We start from the raw sequence: 20,922 nt of genomic DNA on the forward strand, positions 1-20,922 counted from the left end.
TTATTGTGCGCAGCCATACATCCAACACACACAAAAATGCTCAATACCCGGAGCTTCCATAATGCATAATCCTCTGTTTAGAAAATTCGACATGGGAATATAGAGCGACACCGCCACCTGGCGACACTATTATGAAGCATGCATTCGTACGCTGAACACATCCACGATGAAACACGAGGCGGCAGAATAGCTCCTCAAAACTCCCGGAACAGTTTCAGTCTGTTGAAAGCATTTTATAGTGACTTATAACAAGTAGATATGGACACAGAAAGTTCGTACTACTGGGACGTTCAATAAAAGAAACGTACTGATTTCTTCACAGTCTTAAATTATATACAATCGTTTAATTATCGCCCTCGTTGGTCCTGCAGGCCTACCATTCCGCCCACGACAGAATGGTTTTAGGTGTATTGTCCCCTAGTGTGAATGCGGGTGGGGGATGGCCATGGTTAGTGCTCGATGAGGACTACTTCAACACAAAATACACTGAGCGCTGCCTGGTCGAGACGGACGCCACAAGTTGAGTCGAAAAGAGCAAAAAAATGATATTTTGGAAAAGTAGGTTCTGGTTGGAGAGTCATATGAACCGTCTCCCTAGCGTCCACACTTAGCGTCGGGTCCGGGTTTCTGTCCCGTATGCGGTGTCTGGTCTAGTGCCGCGCGGACAAAGAAATCGGTGCTAGCGCTGATCGTGGGACCCGTCGGAGAACAGCCACGATGGGATATAATTCACAATAAAAGACGTTTTTTACGAGGAAGGGTATCTCGACATTACACGACTGGACCCCTATCATCGGGTAAGTGTTATCATTTATAGTTTGGTTAAATTCACATTGCCCTTTTCAAGTTCTCCACGGAAACTCCCGTTGTAGTTCGTTGGAATAGTCAACACGACAAAAAACAAACTTCGAAAACTTAAATAGAGGATATTATCATAGCAATGATTACAAGACTGCTAGCTTCTCCGTTGGTCACGAACACGACACACATGTTTACGGGTCACCGCTTTTTTTTCTCGATAGGGCTCAAGGGCAACGGAGAGTCGTTATATGTGATGTTTTTCATAACTTGGTCGACCTGTTCCTCCAGTGAACTCTCGTCTTGGCTGTCATCGGGACTTCTGGGAGTGTGTAAACCTACTGCTGTATCTCACTACTTTTTCAACTTTTCCCTGCTTGCTACGCCCCAACTAACCAACACAGCCCGAGTCTCTGTGGCTTCTAGTGTGTTGCGGCGGGCGCTGGGAGGTTAGAAAGGGGTTTAAAGCATTTAACCCAAAGCGGGACAAGGCACCAAAGATCGGAGGGAAGGTGAAAAGGCAGATCTACATTTGAACTAAAGGATACACGTTTTCTGTGGGACGAAGTCCCGATCGCGGTACATAGAGGATTGTTCTCGAGCCGACCCATAACAACAATGTCGACGACTGAGATTTACCTCCCGACCAATGCAGGATATACGGATTTTTTTTTCAAATGTATCGCCCTCTTCTCCGCTCCATAGCTCTTGCTGGTTAAATGTAAGACCCTGTTGGTAGACACGGCGTGCTTGTACTGAGTATAAATAGGCCATTTTATCACGAATCCCGCAACAAATGTAATCTCTTATTTCCCATTGTTGGGAGAGTTTAACCTTATTTATTATTGTGTCCGTCTACTTATAGGAAGTTCTTTCGTAACAGTCGAACAGTAGCCTACATCTCATCTTATTAAAACTTCCTTTTCTCCAGGGCCTATAACAACATGCTGCTGGCCCCCGCCGTGGTCGTATGGGAATGGCTGAACGAGCACGGCCGCTGGCGGCCCTATGGCCCCGCCGTGTCCCATCACATCGAAGCGGCCATACGGAACAGCGACCCCAGAGGAGGAAGCGTGGTGCTCGGCCAGGTGGACAGCCGGCTCTCGCCATACATCATCGACCTCCAGTCCATGCACCAGTTCAGACAAGACACGGGTACGAGTGCTACATACAGTGAATTACTTGATTGGAGTCTCCAGTGGAGAGTATTGGTCTGGTGGCATTGCGTATTGTGTGTGCACTAGTTTCTTGTTAGCTCAATGGTTTGTGTTGGAGCCCCTCCATGACTTTTATTTTGAACATACTTCTGTCTTCATGGAGCCCTGTCTGTATGCCCCGGCTCTCCGGGGCTTTGGTGGACCAGCCCCTGCACTAGACCCTGTCTAACGGCCTAGTCTGGCGTCTCCAGGGGGCTGGTGTTGTGTTCACATGTGGCAGAAATTGGTGGATTCCCCGAGAAGAGATGAGTTTGTGGCTCTTCCATGGCGGCTGCCCTTACCATACAAACAGTGCTTATTTTTAAATGCGTCGTCTGCGACACATTACCAACAATCTCAGGGTAATGCCGTTAGCCTGTGTGTTGCTACCCCAGAGCATAGACTGGATATTTGCACGTCCGATCATCTTGCTCGTGTGATGTGACACTGATGGTCTCATCTGATCACCATATTCTTGAGGCTCTAACATATGGTGTTCCCACGATGACAAGGAGATCCCACCCACCACTAATCAATCAGAATGTAGCAGGAAATTGTTCAGCTGTTCTCCTACAAGCCAGTCCAAACGTGAAAAGCGGCCACCAGGATGGACTAATATTCTGTGAACAATGGAATTCTTCTGTCAAGGTCGAGAGAACCTCCTGGTTAGAGAATTTTGTGAAACAAATGGACACAGGTTTCCATCAACTTGAAAGGGTAAGGGAGGCCAAGTCGAAAGATCAGGGGGACTGGGTGTTCCTTGAAGGATAAGGGAGGGGAGGTTGAAGGATAAGGGAAACTGGGTGAAGCTTTGCCACCAATACGTGGCAAACCAAGTTGTGCTTGAAGAACAGAACGGAAACAACAGGAGTCGGGTGATGTTGAAGCCATGTATGGGCATTGTTTGATAACAACCTTGGCTGGGAGCGTATGGGAGCAATCACAGAGCGAGACCATAAACATTGGGTGGAGCTTCTGAGACAGGAACTGCTTGTCGATCTTGTGTTTCAGATGAAGGCAGGTCGTGAGATAAAGACATAAATGAAACAAGAGGACTTCTCCTGATCTGAATGTTGTTATTCAGCCTTTGAGTCGGGATCCACCTGCCTGGCGGTTTTTTTTTTTTTTTTTTATCTAACATGACCACAACACAGCAGTGCATGCTGGGAAAGCCTGGCCGATAACAACAAAGGGAGCCCTCAACAGGAAATAGTGTTTTCGGAATATGTGATCGCGTGGAGGAAATGAAAACGCAAAGTGTTGGGCATCATGGTTGATGCTAGTGTAGTGGAAATTCTTTGAACTTTATTGATAACGTAACTCAGAACAAACTTAAGAGTTTATTGTTAACAGTGGGAAAGTTCCAGTGTTGATGCAGGGAAACGTCCTTGAGGGAACAGCTGCAGATAGGGATGCCACTACTCCTTCGGCCATCTCAGGAATGTAGCTCGTGGTCTCTGAGTCAGCCGAGTCTGTCTCCATCCCCCTCACGGGAGATGAGCGGGGTTCAAACAGTAAAATGGTGACTATATATTATAACTAAGGGGTCCTAATGTCTTCCAAACATGTCTTATGGAAATTTCCAATACACTAGCTCCACAGCTCACGCTAGCAGTACCCGTGACAACATGTGTAGTAGCTGTGAAGGGTTGTACCACGACTCCACACACACACACACACACACACACACACACACACACACACACACACACACACACACACACACACACACACACACACACACACACACACACACACACACACACACACACACACACACACACACACCAGTGTGGGTCTGATGCCTTGTTCTACAGCACTTGGTAGTGCCTTGAAACAGCAACCCTGAGAACCACAGAAGGCATATGGACTGGTCTCCCTCCCTATCGCTTTCTGTTCCCCCATCGTCATGTTGTGTGTCTGACTGCCGGATGAAAGGGTGCTGAACCATCTGTTGAGGGGGGAAGGAGGGCGGGGGGGGGGGGGGCAGAGCTAGCGTGTATCCGCTAGCTCTCTGGTGTCGCAGCGATGGTAGCATCTCCTGCTGTGTTTGGTTTGGAGCGGAGGCCGAACAGACCTGGGGTTCATCTGAGGTGCCAGGGGGCAGACCTGCACAGGTTTTTTTTTTTAATGCGTCCTGATTGGTTTACATTTAGGGCATTTAGCAGACGCATTCATCCAAAACGACCTACAATAAGTACATTTGTCATAAGAAAGTGAAACAATATATCGCAGTCGGTACAATAAGGATGTTTATAGAACCAAGTGTAAGGCACCGAGAAACGCTAGGTTAACCCATTCCCCTTGTACAACAAAGAAAGATAGGATAAGATTTTTCATCTTATTAAATTACCCCCTTCATATGATCCTATTCCGGCAGGCACCATCCGTCCGGTGAGGAGGTGTTTCTACGAGCCGGGGACCGCCCCGGCGCAGGGCGTGCAGTGGGAGTGGGAGAGCTCCACGGGCGCCTGGACCACCTATGACATGGAGGCGGCCATCGCCATCCACAAGGCCCACAGCCGGCAGCAGGCCGGGCTGGACCTGGAGCCCCTCGGACTGGCCCAGCTCGTCGACTTCAGCACCATGACCCAGGTACGAGACGTCAGCGCGATAACGTTCTGATTCCCCACGGGGGGGGGGGGGGGGGGGGGGGGGGGTGGCGTCCGTGTCGTTTTCTGTCGTGTGACGCCACCCGACGTTTGACGAGTGTGATGTCACCTCTGACCTGTGCGATGTCATCAGGTGAACCGGCAGAGCGGGCGGTGTCAGAGGGTGCGGCGGCGTGTAGACATGGCCTACCCCCTGGTGTCGGGGCCCCTCCCCCGCGGAGCGCCCAGGTTTGGGGGAGGGGCCCTGTTGGGGGTGGGCGTGACCGGGTCCAATGCCGGGAACGTCCCCTTCCCCAACGGCCCAGCCGCCGGCCCCGCTGGCCCAACCCCCTCCTGTGACTGCCAGCAGTGCATGCTGGTCCGGAGTGTGAAGTGTGGGGGGGTTCAGACGCTGGGCCGACGCACCAAGAAGCTCCCCGCCCCGCCCCCTGAAGCCCTGCCCCGCTCCGCCACACTGGGCCACGCCCCCCGGCAGAGCTGTGATTGGCAGCTGCCGCATGGCCTGGCCATTTCCCGCAACACCGCCTCGCCGCGCAAGAACGCCCAGCTCTTCGCCCAATCGCTCGCCGCCCTCAGCGCAAGCTCCGCCCTCACCTCAGGCTCCGCCGACAAGCCTTCCCGATCGGCCAATCGGGATGCCCAGCACTCCGACCGACCGGTGCCCATCGCCACGCTGGTTACCCCGGCGACTGCCGTGACCACGCCCCCCTCCCCCGTGCCGTCTCCCTCTCCCGTGGTGATGAAGCCCAACAGCGATGTCAGCCTTGTCCCGTTGCCGCGGCGATCCAGTCTAGCCGGGCTGAGCCGACCGGCGCTCCAGAGAATCGCCCGGGCCCAGAACAGAACCCTGCTGGCTGCTGGGTAAAACACACGCTCTCACACTCACACTCAAAATCTTCCCCTCCCCTCCCCCTGGTCTAGGGGCCCCTCCGTTTCTTTGTTGGTTTCCATGGTAACTTTTGTTGGTTCACAGGAGCCTGTTTCTCATTAGCAACACAATGCTGGCTCCTCCTCCTCCCTCCTCTCTCTCCTCCTACTTCGTCTCTCCTCCTCTCTCCTCCTTCTCCGCTGCTCTCTTTCCCCTCCTCTTCCTTCCTCTCTCCTCCTACTCCCCAACTCTCTCCTTCTACTCCCCAACTCTCTCCTCCACTCCCTCCAGATGGCTTCATGTGGGTTGTGGAGAACTTAAAGTCTTTAATCGAAAGTCCAAACCTCCAGAACCCTTGGTAGTAGAGAGTGATCCGTATCGGCTCCGTATGTTCAGAACAGATTAAACAGAAGCCTATTCTAGATGAATGGTTACTGTTGGAATTTGGTGGGTGTGTGTGTCTGTGGGTCCAAGTGTGCGCACGCACAGGGAAGAGTGTGGGAATTTCTGATTGTCTGGTTTCCAAATGAGGCCAGCTGATCACCATCTGGTAGAGAGAGAGAGAGACGGAGAGAGAGACACATACACAAAGGAGAGAGGGAGACACAAAGAGAGAGCGAGAGAGAGGGCAAGGCAAACAAAAGAGTTATAGTGTGTGTGTGTGTGTGTGTGTGTGTGTGTGTGTGTGTGTGTGTGTGTGTGTGTGTGTGTGTGTGTGTGTGTGTGTGTGTGGGGTAAAGTTTGTGTGTGTGCATATGTGGTAAGGTAGGGCTCAAGAGTAACATTTTCTACTTGGGGCAATGGTGCCACCAACTTTTTCATTTGGGGACATCCATACAAATTTGTCCGCACTCCTTTTTGGCTCTTTGTGGCCGTATTGGCATGTCCTTTATCACGTACCATCCATCTGTGTGCATTCCAGCTGATCCACAATTTGAACTTCAGCACATCGACAAACCGCCTTTTAGCCGTTGGTCTCAGCTGGATTTTAAGTGGGTCGTGGTTCCAATGACGCCGCCCAGACCAGCGCCACCGCTCAAAACCACCATTCGCGCTCATAAGAAAAACAAGAGCTCAAATCATATCATCAGACGTTCTTTGTCTTTCTACCACGCAGCGCTAACGTCAGGTGTACTAGGGCTGAAAGATGAATCAAATTCAAACAGACATAGCGATGTAATAGAACACGATTTATTTTTCTTTAGATTTTCAATGGTTAAATAATATCAATTCATGCATCAATTCATCTCCATACATAAGCCTTGAGTAAAGGAGAGAGCAGTTTATATTTTGTCTGCTTCTAATGTTGTGTTGGTCATACTATAAATGATTTTGTTTGTTTAGTGAATAATGCTGAACATAAAGAACCTTAAAAGAGGAACTGGGCTAAATATTCGCAATTAGATTATTTCCCAGAATCGTTCAGCACTTGTGTATGACCCTTTTCACATCAAAACTCTGCGTAACCACAGCCACAGACTTCCTCAGCACGCCACGTCATGGTGTAGTTCTGCTTATGGTTTCTCTAATCAAACATTCGTTCTCACAAATCTAACTGTTTCAAAATTTAAATGGGAAAAAATTAGGATGTCAACTAATGTCGGCGTGGCAACAGCCCTGTGTGGAAATATAAAGCAGCATGGGGCAGCCACTATCCCCTCGTTGGGACAACTATCATGTCTGTTTATATTCTTTTTATTTTAATGGCACCAATGCGACCTGGGAAAAAATAAACTTGCATCCACATGATAAATGGTTGCAGTCTTGCTCCCTGGAGTGTGTGTTTGTGTGTGTGTGTTGTGTGACCAGTTTGTGTTTTGTTGCAGCATTCCGATGGTGCCGGTAAAGAACATCAAGCCCTCCAGTCTGATACAGCCCGCCCTAGCAGGTCAGCACTCATAGGCAATCACTAACACACTATCACTCACTATCATTAACACACGATCACTCACACACTGTCACTCACTATCATTAACACACGATCACTAACACACTGTCACTCACTCACTCAATCACTCACTATCACTCACTCACTTACTATGACTCATTCACTATCTGTCACTAACACAGGATCACTCACCCAGGATCACTCACTCACTCCCTCTCTATCTCATTCACTCACTATCACTCACTCACTCACTATGACTCATTCACTATCTATCACTAACACAGGATCACTCACTCACTCACTATCACTCACTCCCTCTCTATCTCATTCACTCAATATCACTCACTCACTTACTATGACTCATTCACTATCTATCACTAACACAGGATCACTCACTCACTCACTATCACTCACTCACTCACTTACTATGACTCACTCACTTACTATGACTCACCCTATCACTCACTCAATATCACTCACTTACTCAGTATCATTCTCTCACTCATGTATCACTCTCCCAGTATCACTCTCTCATTCAGTATCAATCTCACTATCACGCGCTCACTATCACTCACTCGCTAACACACAGTCACCGATTCCCTCTCATGGCTATATATAACTAATATATATCTATATACATGTCTGTGCAGGCATCACCGGGACCCTGATGAGTGCAGCAGGACTTCCTGTGTGTCTGACCCGCCCTCCGGAGGACCACCCCCACGTCCCCAAAAACCTGCTCAGACCGGTCCCGGGGTTCACACGCTGCTGCCGCAAGACCAGCAAGAAACAAACGCGCAAGGGTGAGAGACGCACTCGCTCCCACAGTCACTCACTCTCAGTCACTCACTCTCACAGTCACTCACTCTCACAGTCACTCACTCTCAGTCACTCACTCTCACAGTCACTCACTCTCACAGTCACTCACTCTCAGTCACTCACTCTCACAGTCACTCACTCTCAGTCACTCACTCTCACAGTCACTCACTCTCACAGTCACTCACTCTCAGTCACTCACTCTCACAGTCACTCACTCTCACAGTCACTCACTCTCACAGTCACTCACTCTCAGTCACTCACTCTCACAGTCACTCACTCTCACAGTCACTCACTCTCAGTCACTCACTCTCACAGTCACTCACTCTCAGTCACTCACTCTCACAGTCACTCACTCTCACAGTCACTCACTCTCAGTCACTCACTCTCACAGTCACTCACTCTCACAGTCACTCACTCTCACAGTCACTCACTCTCAGTCACTCACTCTCAGTCACTCACTCTCACAGTCACTCACTCTCGGTCACTCACTCTCACAGTCACTCACTCTCACAGTCACTCACTCTCGGTCACTCACTCTCACAGTCACTCACTCTCACAGTCACTCACTCTCACAGTCACTCACTCTCACAGTCACTCACTCTCAGTCACTCACTCTCAGTCACTCACTCTCAGTCACTCGCTCCCACAGTCACTCACTCTCAGTCACTCGCTCCCACAGTCACTCACTCTCAGTCACTCACTCTCAGTCACTCACTCTCAGTCACTCGCTCTCACAGTCACTCACTCTCAGTCACTCGCTCTCACAGTCACTCGCTCCCACAGTCACTCACTCTCAGTCACTCACTCTCAGTCACTCGCTCCCACAGTCACTCACTCTCAGTCACTCACTCTCAGTCACTCGCTCCCACAGTCACTCACTCTCAGTCACTCACTCTCAGTCACTCGCTCTCACAGTCACTCACTCACTCACTCACTGAGCTCCTCTTCCTCCTCCCGCAGGCCGCAGCCCAGAGGAGGTGGTGAGGAGGTACGTGCTGAAGGTCAAGACCCCACAGGACCAGGTAGGAGGAGCACTTGCTCACATCACCTTCCTCCTCCTCCTCCTCCTCCTCCCTGGACTCCGCCCTGACCTCTGGCTCTCCTCCTGCAGGACTGTCCCATCTGCATGGACCCCCTCGCCGGGCCAGCAGGGTATGTGGGCCCCCAGACGGGGTCCTCCGCCCGGGCTGACATGGTGGTCAGGCTGGCCGAGTGCGGACACGTCCAGCACCTAGGCTGCCTGCTGGCCCACTACAACGCCAGCTACCGGGACGGCAGGTAGACGCTGAGCTCCTCCCATTTCTAGCCACGCTAACCCCCTCTGACCCGTCTTTCAGTGTTTCCCATACATAGACCAATGGGTGGCACAGCGCCACAGAATCAACACCAAGCGCCACAAATTGATTCCGCTTCTTTTTTCTTTTTCTTGCGATTTTTAAATATAAATATGGTTCCGTTCATTCATCTCCTCATAGCACTCTTTCTCCCTGACATTCTCGTTCACACACGCATACACACACGAACCCGCCCCCCCCCCCCTACCTCCTGTCTGGGCTGCTCGTCATCCCCCTCAGGACTCCTTGCCTCCCCCACTCCGGCCCTGGCACCATACATTGCTTTCTATCTGTGAGAAACACTGCATGTTTCTCTTTTACCCGTCTCTCTCTCCTCTAACCTGGCTCCCTCTATCCTCCTAACCCATCTATCTCTCTCCCCTCTTACCTGTCTCTCTCTCTTACCAGTATCTCTCTACTCACCTGTCTCTCTCTAAACCATCTCTCCTTTCTAACCCATCTCTCTCTCTCAATTGTCTGTCTGCCTCTCTCTCTGCTTTCTAAACTGTCTGTCCCTCCCTTTAACCTGTCTATCTGTAGCCTTCAGTGTGCGATCTGTAAGACGGTCTACGGGGTGAGGACCGGGAACCAGCCAGCAGGGAAGATGCAGTTCCACGTCATCCCCCCCTCCCTCCCTGGTTACCCCGACTGCAAAACCATCCGCATCGTCTACACCATCCAAGCTGGTACCCAGGTACACCACCACCCCTAACCCTCACTATCACAGCTGGTACCAGGGTACCCCACCACCCCTAACCCTCACTATCACAGCTGGTACCAGGGTACACCACCACCCCTAACCCTCACTATCCCAACTGGTACCAGGGTACACCACCACCCTAAACCCTCACTAGCCCAACTGGTACCAGGGTACACCACCACCCTAAACCCTCACTAGCCCAACTGGTACCCAGGTACACCACCAACCTAAACCCTCACTATCCCAGCTGGTACCAGGGTACACCACCATCCCTTACCCTCACTATCACAGCTGGTACCAGGGTACACCACCACCCCTAACCCTCACTATCCCAACTGGTACCAGGGTACACCACCACCCTAAACCCTCACTAGCCCAACTGGTACCAGGGTACACCACCACCCTAAACCCTCACTAGCCCAGCTGGTACCCAGGTACACCACCAACCTAAACCCTCACTATCCCAGCTGGTACCAGGGTACACCACCACCCTAAACCCTCACTAGCCCAGCTGGTACCCAGGTACACCACCAACCTAAACCCTCACTATCCTAGCTGGTACCAGGGTACACCACCATCCCTTACCCTCACTATCCCAGCTGGTACCCGGGTACACCACCGCCCCTAACCCTCACTATCCCAGCTGGTTCCCGGGTACACCACCGCCCTAAACCCTCACTATCCCAGCTGGTACCAGGTTGTGCTCGACTGTAAGGCTACGTGTGTGTGTCCAGGGTCCGGAGGACGTGAACCCGGGCAAGCCCTTCACAGCGCGGGGGTTCCCCAGACACTGCTACCTCCCCGACACGCCGAAGGGACGACAGGTACGGCGCACACATCCACCCGGTCGTCACAGGAACTAGGGCTGGTCGATTAATCGAATTCGCGATCACAAAATTAACATCGATTTTTATTTATTTTATTTTATGTTTTATAGAAAGTGCAGCTGGATACATATCTGTAAATTATTTTAGATTTGAACATTTTCTTTTGGACCATTTTGTGTATTTTTTTTAAATCGAAATTTCAAAGTTCTCAGTTACAAAGTGTTTTTGAGAGAGACATGCTGAATAAATATATCATGTTTTCAAACTCAAAAGAATAATCGTTTGAATAATCGTGATCTCAATATTGACCAAAATAATCGTGATTATGATTTTTTTCCATCATCGAGCAGCCCTAACAGGAACCCATGTCAACAGATCCGAGGTTAAGAAGCGAGGTCATATAACTGTGCATCTGTTCAGGTGTTGGGTCTGCTGGTGGTCGCCTGGGAGCGCAGACTCATCTTCACTGTGGGAAGGTCCTGCACCTCGGGAGAGGAAGACACGGTGGTGTGGAACCAGGTACGCACGCACGCACGCACGCACGCACGCACGCACGCACGCACGCACGCACGCACGCACGCACGCACGCACGCACGCACGCACGCACGCACGCACGCACGCACGCACGCACGCACGCACGCACGCACGCACGCACGCACGCACGCACGCACGCACGCACGCACGCACGCACGCACGCACGCACGCACGCACGCACGCACGCACGCACGCACGCACGCACGCACGCACGCACGCACGCACGCACGCACGCACGCACGCACGCACGCACGCACGCACGCACGCACGCACGCACGCACGCACGCACGCACGCACGCACGCACGCACGCACGCACGCACGCACGCACGCACGCACGCACGCACGCACGCACGCACGCACGCACGCACGCACGCACGCACGCACGCACGCACGCACGCACGCACGCACGCACGCACGCACGCACGCACGCACGCACGCACGCACGCACGCACGCACGCACGCACGCACGCACGCACGCACGCACGCATAATCGTTGTGTGTGTGTTCCAGGTGCACCATAAGACAGAGTTTGGCTCCAACCTGACGGGTCACGGCTACCCTGACCCTCGACACCTTGACTCCATGGTGGACCAGCTCAGGGCCCTTGGCATCGGCCCCGACGACATGCTCTGACCACGCCCCCGACGACATGCTCTGACCTCGTCCCCAGACGACACGCCCCTGACGATACACCCTGACCACACCCACTGACGACACGCCCTGACCACGCACACTGACGACACGCCCTGACCACGCTCCTGGTGACAAGCCCTGACCACGCCCCTGATGACACGCCTTTGACAACACGCCCCTGACGACTCGCCCAGAAGATACGCCACCGACGACACGCCCAGACAACGCCAAGAAGAAAGAGAGAGAGAGAAAGGAGGAAGCTACAGGAGGGCGAGCAGAAAGACGGGTGTCTTTACTTCAACAGGACTAGGCTGCGACCCCTTGAACATTTTCGATGGGTTGGTTAAAGTAACCAGGACTCCGTCGATCACTTCCTGTTCCAGTTGGGTCAAAGTTCAGCTGAACATTTGCAGAGAGATAAAAAAAATAAAGAGCAGAGCTACCAGGACTAACAACCACTAGGCTAATACTAACTGACTAATCCTAGCAGGCCAATGATAATGGACTAATGCTAAAAGGCTAACAATAACGGACTAAAGCTAGTAGGCTAACACTAACTTTTCTTTACTGAGAGAGTGGGAGATTAACCGGGTGAGAGAGAATATTGAAACAAAGGTAAAAGGAGGGAAGAGAGTGAGGTGGAGGAGAGGGAGGGAGGGAGAGGAAGATGGATGTACAGCAGGAAGAAAGAAGGTTTGAGAATGTAGATTATAATAGCTGTAGAGAGAAATAACAGTTGTTTAGCTCTAGCAGAACGTGTGGCGAGAGATTTTCAGTGTTAAAGAACCCTCTTGATATATCGATACAAGCTAGCCACACTGCAGTTGCCTGGTTACCGTCGCCTGGCTACCGTCGCCAGGCAACGGTCGCCTCGCTACCGTCCGCTGGCTACCGTCGCCTGGCCACTGTCGCCTGGCCAACGCCGCCTGGCTAACGTCGCCAGGCTACCTTTGCCAGGCTGCGTTGCCTGGCTACCGTCGCCTGGCTACCGTCGCCTGGTTACTGTCGACAGGCTACAGTCGCCTGGTTACCGTCGCCTGATTACCGTCGCCTGGCTACGGTCGCCTGGCTACCGTCGCCTGGCTACAGTCGACAGGCTACAGTCACCTGGCTACCGTCGTAAGACTGGTCGCCTGGCTACCGTCGCCTGGCCACCGTCGCCTGGCTACCGTCGCCTGGCCACTGTCGACAGGCTACAGTCGCCTGGCTACCGTCGTAAGACTGGTCTCCTTGCTACTGTCGCCTGGCTACCGTCGCCTGGCCTCTGTCGACAGGCTACAGTCGCCTGGCTACCCTCGTAAGACTGGTCTCTTTGCTACTGTCGCCTGGCTACCGTCGCCTGGCCACCGTCGCCTGGCCACCGTCGCCTGTCCACCATCGCCTGGCCACCGTCGCCTAGCTACCGTCGCCTGGCCACTGTCGACAGGCTACAGTCGCCTGGCTACCGTCGTAAGACTGGTCTCCTTGCTACTGTCGCCTGGCTACTGTCGCCTAGCTACTGTCACCTGGCTACTGTCGCCTGGCCACCGTCGCCTGGCCACTGTCGCCTAGCTACCGTCGCCAGGCTGCTTCAAAGGTGCTACAAAACATGTAGGGGGACCTACATGTACTTCCCTTTAGAGAGGTACTGAGGTCTGTTTACTTCCTGTTCGAATAATAATACGATGTGCATGTAGTTCCTGTTAGAATAATGAGCTGCATGCATCTCCTGTTAGAGAGGTATTGAGGTACATTTACTTCCTGTAAAAGAGGTACCGGGGTACATGCACTTCCTGTTAGAATAATACTTTGCTGCAAGTTCTTGTTAAGAGTCAGTCATTTATACTTCTGGGAGAGATATTGAGGTACTTCCTGTCACATAATGTGAAAATACGATTTCTGCTTACTTTTATGTGTGTGTCTGTGTGTCTGTGTAAGCAGGTATATGTACCTGTTTATGTGTGTGGTTTGTTTACTAGTAAACATTTTTAAGCGTAACTGTATTCTTGAGCTTCTGTAAAGCTTTCAAAAACAACTAGACGATGACAGTGGTTTAATCTTCAACTCTCGACTGATGCCGTAGTGGGACATCATTCGTATCATTTATTTTAGTTTTGTAGAAATGCATTGTTTTTCTCACTTGGTACCTGTATTCTTGATTTTGATTTCAAGATATTTTGGTCTGTTTTTATAAGCTGTATCTGGTTCTCTTTTCAAGACGAAAAATGCTATTTCTGGACGTTTTTTTTTTTATCAGTAATAAATGAATTTATGTCATGAATTTTGTACGTGATCGTGATGGACTTAAACGTGTGGCCGTAGTCGCGCCGCCGAATCCTCAGTCACGCGGTCTGCTTCCATGGTTGGAGTTTCCCAATGGCTGACATGTTAAATAACAGAAGTATGATTGATAATACAAAACCATATAAACATTGTTAAAAAAAAACAAAAAACTTTTTGTTTGTGTGTGCGTTTGTGTGCGTGTGTGTGTGTCAGAGTCAGAGTCTTGCTTATATTGTGCTCCGCTTTTTCAAGTTGGCTAAAACTGGAAAACATATATTCAATGTTAGTAAATGTTCTCCATATCTTAATACGTTCGAAATTATCTGGAATGGCGTTGTTCCATGCATGGCACATAAACACGTTCATTTTGCGAAAATGCCTATGACGCTAAAATTCGAAAACGAACGTGTTACAATTTCATGCTGCAATTTCAAAGCTTTGAGAGGCGGTTCAAAAAGCGATAACGTCCCAATCGGGAAAAGTGGTGTGTGACCGTTTGAAAAGCTAAAAATTCCTTCGAGCCGGATTTGAACCAGCGACCTAAGGATTCCAGCAAGTAGCCTCTACAGTCCTCCGCTCTACCAACTGAGCTATCGAAGGGGCAATTATCCTCAAACCACTGCTATTTTAATTTGTTGATTAACTACTTACATAATGTAGCCACTTCTATACTGGAATCAATCAACTGGAGTATTTCCACTAGTTCCTTGCATTTTACTTGACTTTCTTCCATATCTTCAGAAAAGGCGAAAGAAAGCTGACGTATATAGGAAACACCCGTCGGCGCTCCAAGGTTCAACATAGAGGAGCCGAGCAGGCAGTGAGTTGATTGATACAAGACATCCCAAATTACACGGAGCGCGAATTAAGAGTGATATATGATTTCCTTCTTCCGCTCTGGTCTAGACAATGTGAAAATTGCTATAACGGTCAATTGAAACTTGACACGATATTGTGTTAATAGTTAACAAGATTAAAATGATGAGTTCCCTGACCGGGAATCGAACCCGGGCCGCGGCGGTGAGAGCGCCGAATCCTAACCACTAGACCACCAGGGAAACTGAAACAAGCATCAATCAACAATATTTTTTTTCCTTACAATTAGCAGTGTTTGAAAACTTTTATTCTTAGTGAGTACAACTTATTTTCTGTCGGTTACTTTCAAGAGAGGTAAATAAATTGATGAATAAAGCAGGGACTGTGCTGCCAGAAGCACACATAACTGTGAACAGGGGGTGATGAACACAGGTTTTTACTTTTCAGACGATAAACGATATTGTGCTATTAGTTTCACAGGTATTAAAAGAATGAGTTCCCTGACCGGGAATCGAACCCGGGCCGCGGCGGTGAGAGCACCGAATCCTAACCACTAAACGACCAGGGAAAGTATTCATTGAGGTCAACTAATTAGTTAATGAATGAATTAGTAGTTTATAAAAACAGCTGTGTTTACTTCAGTACAGCTATTTTTCTGCAGGTTCTAGAGCGGTAAATAGACAGCAGAGGAGAGCATGGACTCTGGTGTCAGGTTTACACATAACCGGTATGGGGATGATAAACACAAGTGTTGTTTTCGGACGATAAACGATATTTCACAGGTATTCAAGAAGTGAGTTCCCTGACCGGGAATCGAACCCGGGCCGCGGCGGTGAGAGCGCCGAATCCTAACCACTAGACCACCAGGGAAACTGATTAATACGTCGATCCCAAAAAAAAAAAACAATAAGTGCATTTGTTACAATAAGTACATTTGTCATAAGAAGTGAAACAATATATCGCTGTCGGTACAGTAAAGACGTTCATAGAACCAGGTGCAAGTATTACAATCGCTAGGCTAACCCATTCCCGTGTAAAGCAGCGATAGCAGCTACTGTAGACGCTACACAATTAAGTACCTTGAATAAGTGCAATGTACAAGTGCCAGGACGTACAACATTCAATGGTGGCTGTGCATTGGTTTCTATGCAGAGTCGAGATGAACTCTGAACAGTTTAGTTTTGAGTCTTTTGCGGAAGCTGGTGAGCGACTCTGCGGTCCTGACATCGGTAGGGAGCTCGTTCCACCACTGAGGTCCCAAAACAGAGAAAAGTTGTGACTTTGCTGATCGACCTTTGCTTGCTCTTAGAGATGGCGGTACCAGACGTCCAGCTGAGGTAGTTGAGCGGAGGGATCGAGCTGGGGTTTACTTGAGTACAGCTAGTACGTTGAGTACGTTTACTTGCGTTTACTTGAGTACAGCTATTTTTCAGTAGTTTACTTTCAATAGCGGTTAAGAAACAGCAGAATAGAGCACGGACTCTGGTGCCAGGCTTACACATAACAGGTAGCAGGGGGTGATAAACACAGGTGTTCTTTTCAGACAATAAACGATGTCGGGCTAATAGTTTCACAGGTATTCAAAACGCGAGTTCCCTGACCGGGAATCGAACCCGGGCCGCGGCGGTGAGAGCGCCGAATCCTAACCACTAGACCACCAGGGAAACTGACCGAGATCGCGACCCCAAAGACACCTTTCCTTACAATTAGTAGTGTTTAAAACCTGTTTTTACTTGAGTACAGCTATTTTTCTGTAGGTTACTTTCAATAGCGGTTAAGAAACAGCAGAATAGAGCACGGACTATGGTGCCTGGTTTACACATAACAGGTAGCAGTGGATGATAAACACAGGTGTTCTTTTCAGACAATGAACGATATTGTGCTAATGGTTTCACTGGTATTCAAAAAGTGAGTTCCCTGACCGGGAATCGAACCCGGGCCGCGGCGGTGAGAGCGCCGAATCCTAACCACTAGACCACCAGGGAAACTATACTCATGATTTCTATGTTTAGCTTCAGTAGTTATTTTATAGTAGGTTACTTTCACGAGCGGTTAAGAAACTTGAAAAAGCTGAATATAGCAGGGACTCTGATGCCAGGTTTAAACATAACCGGTAGCAGGGGATGATTAACACAGATGTTCTTTTCAGACGATAAACGATATTGTGCTATTAGTTTCACAGGTATTAAAAGAGTGAGTAATATTTTTTTTTTAACAATTACTCTTTAAAAACTTCTGTGTTCTTTTCAGACTTAATTTGCCCTTATATCAACCGATATTCATTCTGTATTTTCTTTGCTTGCAATTTCTGTAACGCCAGTAGGGGGCAAAGGGGGCACCTCAGACAGTATGGGGCCAAGGGTCACCTGAGACAGTAATGGTCAAGGGTCACCTGAGACAGTAGGTGTCAAGGTTCACCTGAGACAGTAGGGGTCACCTGAGACAGTAATGGTCAAGGGTCACCTGAGACAGTAGGTGTCAAGGGCCACCTGAAACAGTAGGGGTCACCTGAGACAGTAGGGGTCAAGGTTCACCTGAGACAGTAGGGGTCACCAGAGACAGTAGGGGTCAAGGGTCACCTGAGACAGTAATGGTCAAGGGTCACCTGAGACAGTAGGTGTCAAGGTTCACCTGAGACAGTAGGGGTCACCTGAGACAGTAATGGTCAAGGGTCACCTGAGACAGTAGGTGTCAAGGGTCACCTGAGACAGTAGGGGTCACCTGAGACAGTAGAGGTCAAGGGTCACCTGAGACAGTAGGGGTCACCTGTGACAGTGAAGGGCTAAGAAGGAGTTGTAACCCAGCTGGTGTGGGAGGACCCATGTGACCACAAGGGAACGTACAGAATACACACAGAAAGGTCCCCGACCCGGACCTTGTTGCAGCGTGGCCAAAATGCATTTCACCAGGGGGGCCGTCTACCCCGACACTTTAACATGTTGTTAATAACTTAATAAGTAGAGAGAGAGAGAGAGAGAGAGAGAGAGAGAGAGAGAGAATGTTAGACAGCATATTAATTTTGGAAGCAACATCGTTGCAATGTTCTTGTTTTTATTGGAAAAGCTGAAAGCACGTGGGTCAATGCAACGTAAAAAAAACAACAAGCTGTTCTGGCTTTAGTTTGAACCGTCAGGATGCTCTTCCTAAAATATATGGAAGGCTTTCTTCTCTCTCTTTTTCATCACTGTCTCCGTCACGCATGTCCCATCTGGCTCTCCTCCATCACTCCCTACTCCACCACCGTCTCCTCCACCACCATCTCCTCCACCACCGTCTCCTCCTGCTTTCCTCTCGTCACTCATCGCTCGATCATTCTCTCCATCTCCCTCACCCTCCTCTCAAGGGTCTTCACCTGTTTCTCCATCTGTATGCTCGTATCGTCTTTAGCCCCGCCACTCCACGGCCCGACGCCCAATAGCACACAGAGCAGCACCAGCACAGCCAATCGGATGGCGGTGGTCCCCATGGCGGCGGTGTGGTCACTCAGGATAAGTCCAAAGGCGGTGAGGGCCCCGCCCACCTTCAGCAGCCAGAAGCCGAAGCGCAGAGTGGAGGCAAGGGAGCGCACCAGCAGCCAGATCAACCAGTAGCCAATCAGAGTGAAGAGGAGCCACTGGCTGACAAAGACCACACCCTCCGCACTCGCCTGGGACGAGGGGAGGACATCTGGAGGCACAGACAGGTAGAGGCACAGACAGGTAGAGGCACAGATAAGTACAGACAGGTAGAGACACAGACAGGTGGAGGCACAGACAAGTACGGACAAAGACAGGGAGAGGTAGTGTGAGAGAGAGAGGATGGTTTAGTTTTTAGTAGTACTTATTTTCCATGCTAATAGATCTGTTTGGAATATTATTAAATTGGTTAAACAGACAGCTATAACGAGCTTTTCTGAAGATGACACAAAATTCCTCTAGCTTCCAGTTATCCAACCGTTTACTCCTATCGCCGCCAGGAGCTGAGACAGGTACCGGGAACAGACGTTGAGTCCAGCCGCCAGCGCCTCTCCCGCTACCGCCACCGCCTCGGAGATAGTCTGGCCGAGGGAGGGTAATGGAACAGCTCGGTCAACAAGCTTTCGGTTTTGAAACCAACCACCACCTAACTGTTTATTATTAACAGTGCTAAACATAATCAAATTAAAACTAGCCTTGTCGTTTAATTTTGACTGTATCTGAATCTACAATTGAAGTAGGCTAGTAGAAGTATAGTTTACTATTACTATAGTGTAAACAAACACCGTTCTTAACAAACCCATTAAGCTCACCTTTTGTGCAGAAACCACCGCCTTCTCCTGGGCAAGTTGGCGAAGGTAAGTGCCCACTTGTTCGGCCAGGTCACCGACCATCCCGTACGGAGACCCGGAGCTCTTATCAAACCGACTCTCTGCCGCTACAGAGGTGAGTAGAACCCACACCAGACAGGGGACGGCTCGGAAGTAGTCCATGCTCGAATCTCTTACAAATTGCTCGCCGCTCACAATGTTGTTCTCAGTCACCGGAGGAGAAGTTTAATTCACAAAATAAACAGGGCGTTGTGTGGCTTATTAACACAGGTTTCACGATGTTGTAAGGAAGTTAATGAAATCACCACGGAGGCGAATTTTTTTCCGTATCCTGTATGTAAACTTGAGGATTTGAATTGTCATAAATAAAAGACGCCTGCCACCTACTGTGTAGACAACGTAAGGTTTCACCGAATCCATACCTATATTTCCTAAATTAGCTGTGCTTACCCAGTTAAAAAATTAAGGTCGCTTTCAATATTAATTATAATATTATATTATCTTCTTTCAAATTGGAATACTTTTTAAATAAAATTACAGACTAACATGTAACAGGACAGAAATAGGCAGGAAGTTGGGCAGAGTTTAGAAAATATTTGAAAAAGAACACGTGGTGGAAAACCTGATTCTTCAAAGGTTATAAAATACTGTCTTGCGCCATCCAGTTATACTATTCTCTTCTAGTATCTATCTCGTATTATACTGTCTTAACACCATCTCGTTGTACTATCCTCTTCTTCTATCTATTTATAATGTTGTATTATGCTGTCTAACACCATCCAGTTGGACTATCCTCCTCTAGTATCTATTTATAATGTTGTATTATACTGTCTAACACCAACGAGTTGTACTCACCTCTACTAGTTTTCTAATTATAATGACTTATTATTCTGTCAAACACCATCCATTTGTCCACTTCTAGTATATATTTATAATATCGTATTATACTGTCTAACACCAACGAGTTGTACTAACCTCTTCTAGTATCTAATTATAATGTCTTATTATATTGTCATTTCTATCATTTAAACAATAATTTCCAATGACTGTCAGGTGACATGCAGGGAATATACTGTGAGCAGATGATGAATCTCAGACGCTGGATGCCTCAACTTCTCCAGATAACAGGAAACACCAGTTAAATTAAGTTTATTTTTAAAATTAATTAAGTAGCGTATAGATTGTAATGTATATCTTTTCACATTTGACTGTGAAGTTACGTTATAGTTATAATCATTTTATAGCCTTCTCATGTGCTAAAGTCTAATAGAGTTGCAGCATGGCATAAAGCAACTCCAACCGCTGTTTTCCAATGGTGTCCGTAAACTCAACCGAGAGAGTATATCAGT

The 20,922-nt window shown here is 49.1% G+C and overlaps 2 protein-coding genes across 3 annotated transcripts; one reads left to right on the forward strand and one right to left on the reverse strand.

The window, feature by feature from the left end:
- The first annotated feature begins 442 nt into the window (after positions 1–442).
- On the forward strand, positions 443–14,615 carry LOC307071266 (E3 ubiquitin-protein ligase DTX4-like). 2 transcript variants are annotated; one of them, XM_079730246.1, is made up of 12 exons: positions 443–797; positions 1,730–1,953; positions 4,375–4,589; positions 4,740–5,467; positions 7,301–7,362; positions 8,013–8,165; positions 9,142–9,203; positions 9,293–9,459; positions 10,056–10,209; positions 10,950–11,039; positions 11,463–11,561; positions 12,088–14,615. In XM_079730246.1, exons 2-12 carry the CDS (start codon positions 1,743–1,745, stop codon positions 12,208–12,210), a joined length of 2,064 nt encoding a protein of 687 aa, XP_079586372.1. In that variant the 5' UTR covers positions 443–797; positions 1,730–1,742; the 3' UTR covers positions 12,211–14,615. The 2 variants fall into 2 exon arrangements, with proteins under 2 accessions (XP_079586372.1, XP_079586371.1); XM_079730245.1 differs by lacking the exon at positions 443–797 and adding an exon at positions 1,119–1,519.
- A 3,716-nt stretch (positions 14,616–18,331) lies between these two features.
- tmem109 (transmembrane protein 109) lies at positions 18,332–19,995 on the reverse strand. The gene is made up of 3 exons (XM_079728948.1): positions 19,556–19,995; positions 19,222–19,324; positions 18,332–18,954 (listed from the first exon to the last, which is right to left on the reverse strand). Exons 1-3 carry the CDS (start codon positions 19,733–19,735, stop codon positions 18,587–18,589), a joined length of 651 nt encoding a protein of 216 aa, XP_079585074.1. The 5' UTR covers positions 19,736–19,995; the 3' UTR covers positions 18,332–18,586.
- Between the last annotated feature and the right edge of the window lie 927 nt (positions 19,996–20,922).

This window comes from Pollachius pollachius (genome assembly GCF_949987615.1).
Source record: "Pollachius pollachius genome assembly, chromosome: 2".
Taxonomy (NCBI): domain Eukaryota; kingdom Metazoa; phylum Chordata; class Actinopteri; order Gadiformes; family Gadidae; genus Pollachius; species Pollachius pollachius.

What these genes read in the sequence shown, in the direction of transcription:
- LOC307071266 (XM_079730245.1), top strand. An exon ending in GATACAGCCCGCCCTAGCAG is followed by an intron (nt 7,363 to 8,012) that starts GTCAGCACTCAT and finishes ATGTCTGTGCAG; the next exon opens with GCATCACCGGGACCCTGATG. An exon ending in CCATCCAAGCTGGTACCCAG is followed by an intron (nt 10,210 to 10,949) that starts GTACACCACCAC and finishes GTGTGTGTCCAG; the next exon opens with GGTCCGGAGGACGTGAACCC.
- tmem109 (XM_079728948.1), bottom strand. Translation starts at nt 19,735, where the DNA reads ATGGACTACTTCCGAGCCGTCCCCTGTCTGGTGTGGGTTCTACTCACC. An exon ending in CGGTGGTTTCTGCACAAAAG is followed by an intron (nt 19,325 to 19,555) that starts GTGAGCTTAATG and finishes TCCCTCGGCCAG; the next exon opens with ACTATCTCCGAGGCGGTGGC. An exon ending in GGCGGCGATAGGAGTAAACG is followed by an intron (nt 18,955 to 19,221) that starts GTTGGATAACTG and finishes CTGTGCCTCCAG; the next exon opens with ATGTCCTCCCCTCGTCCCAG.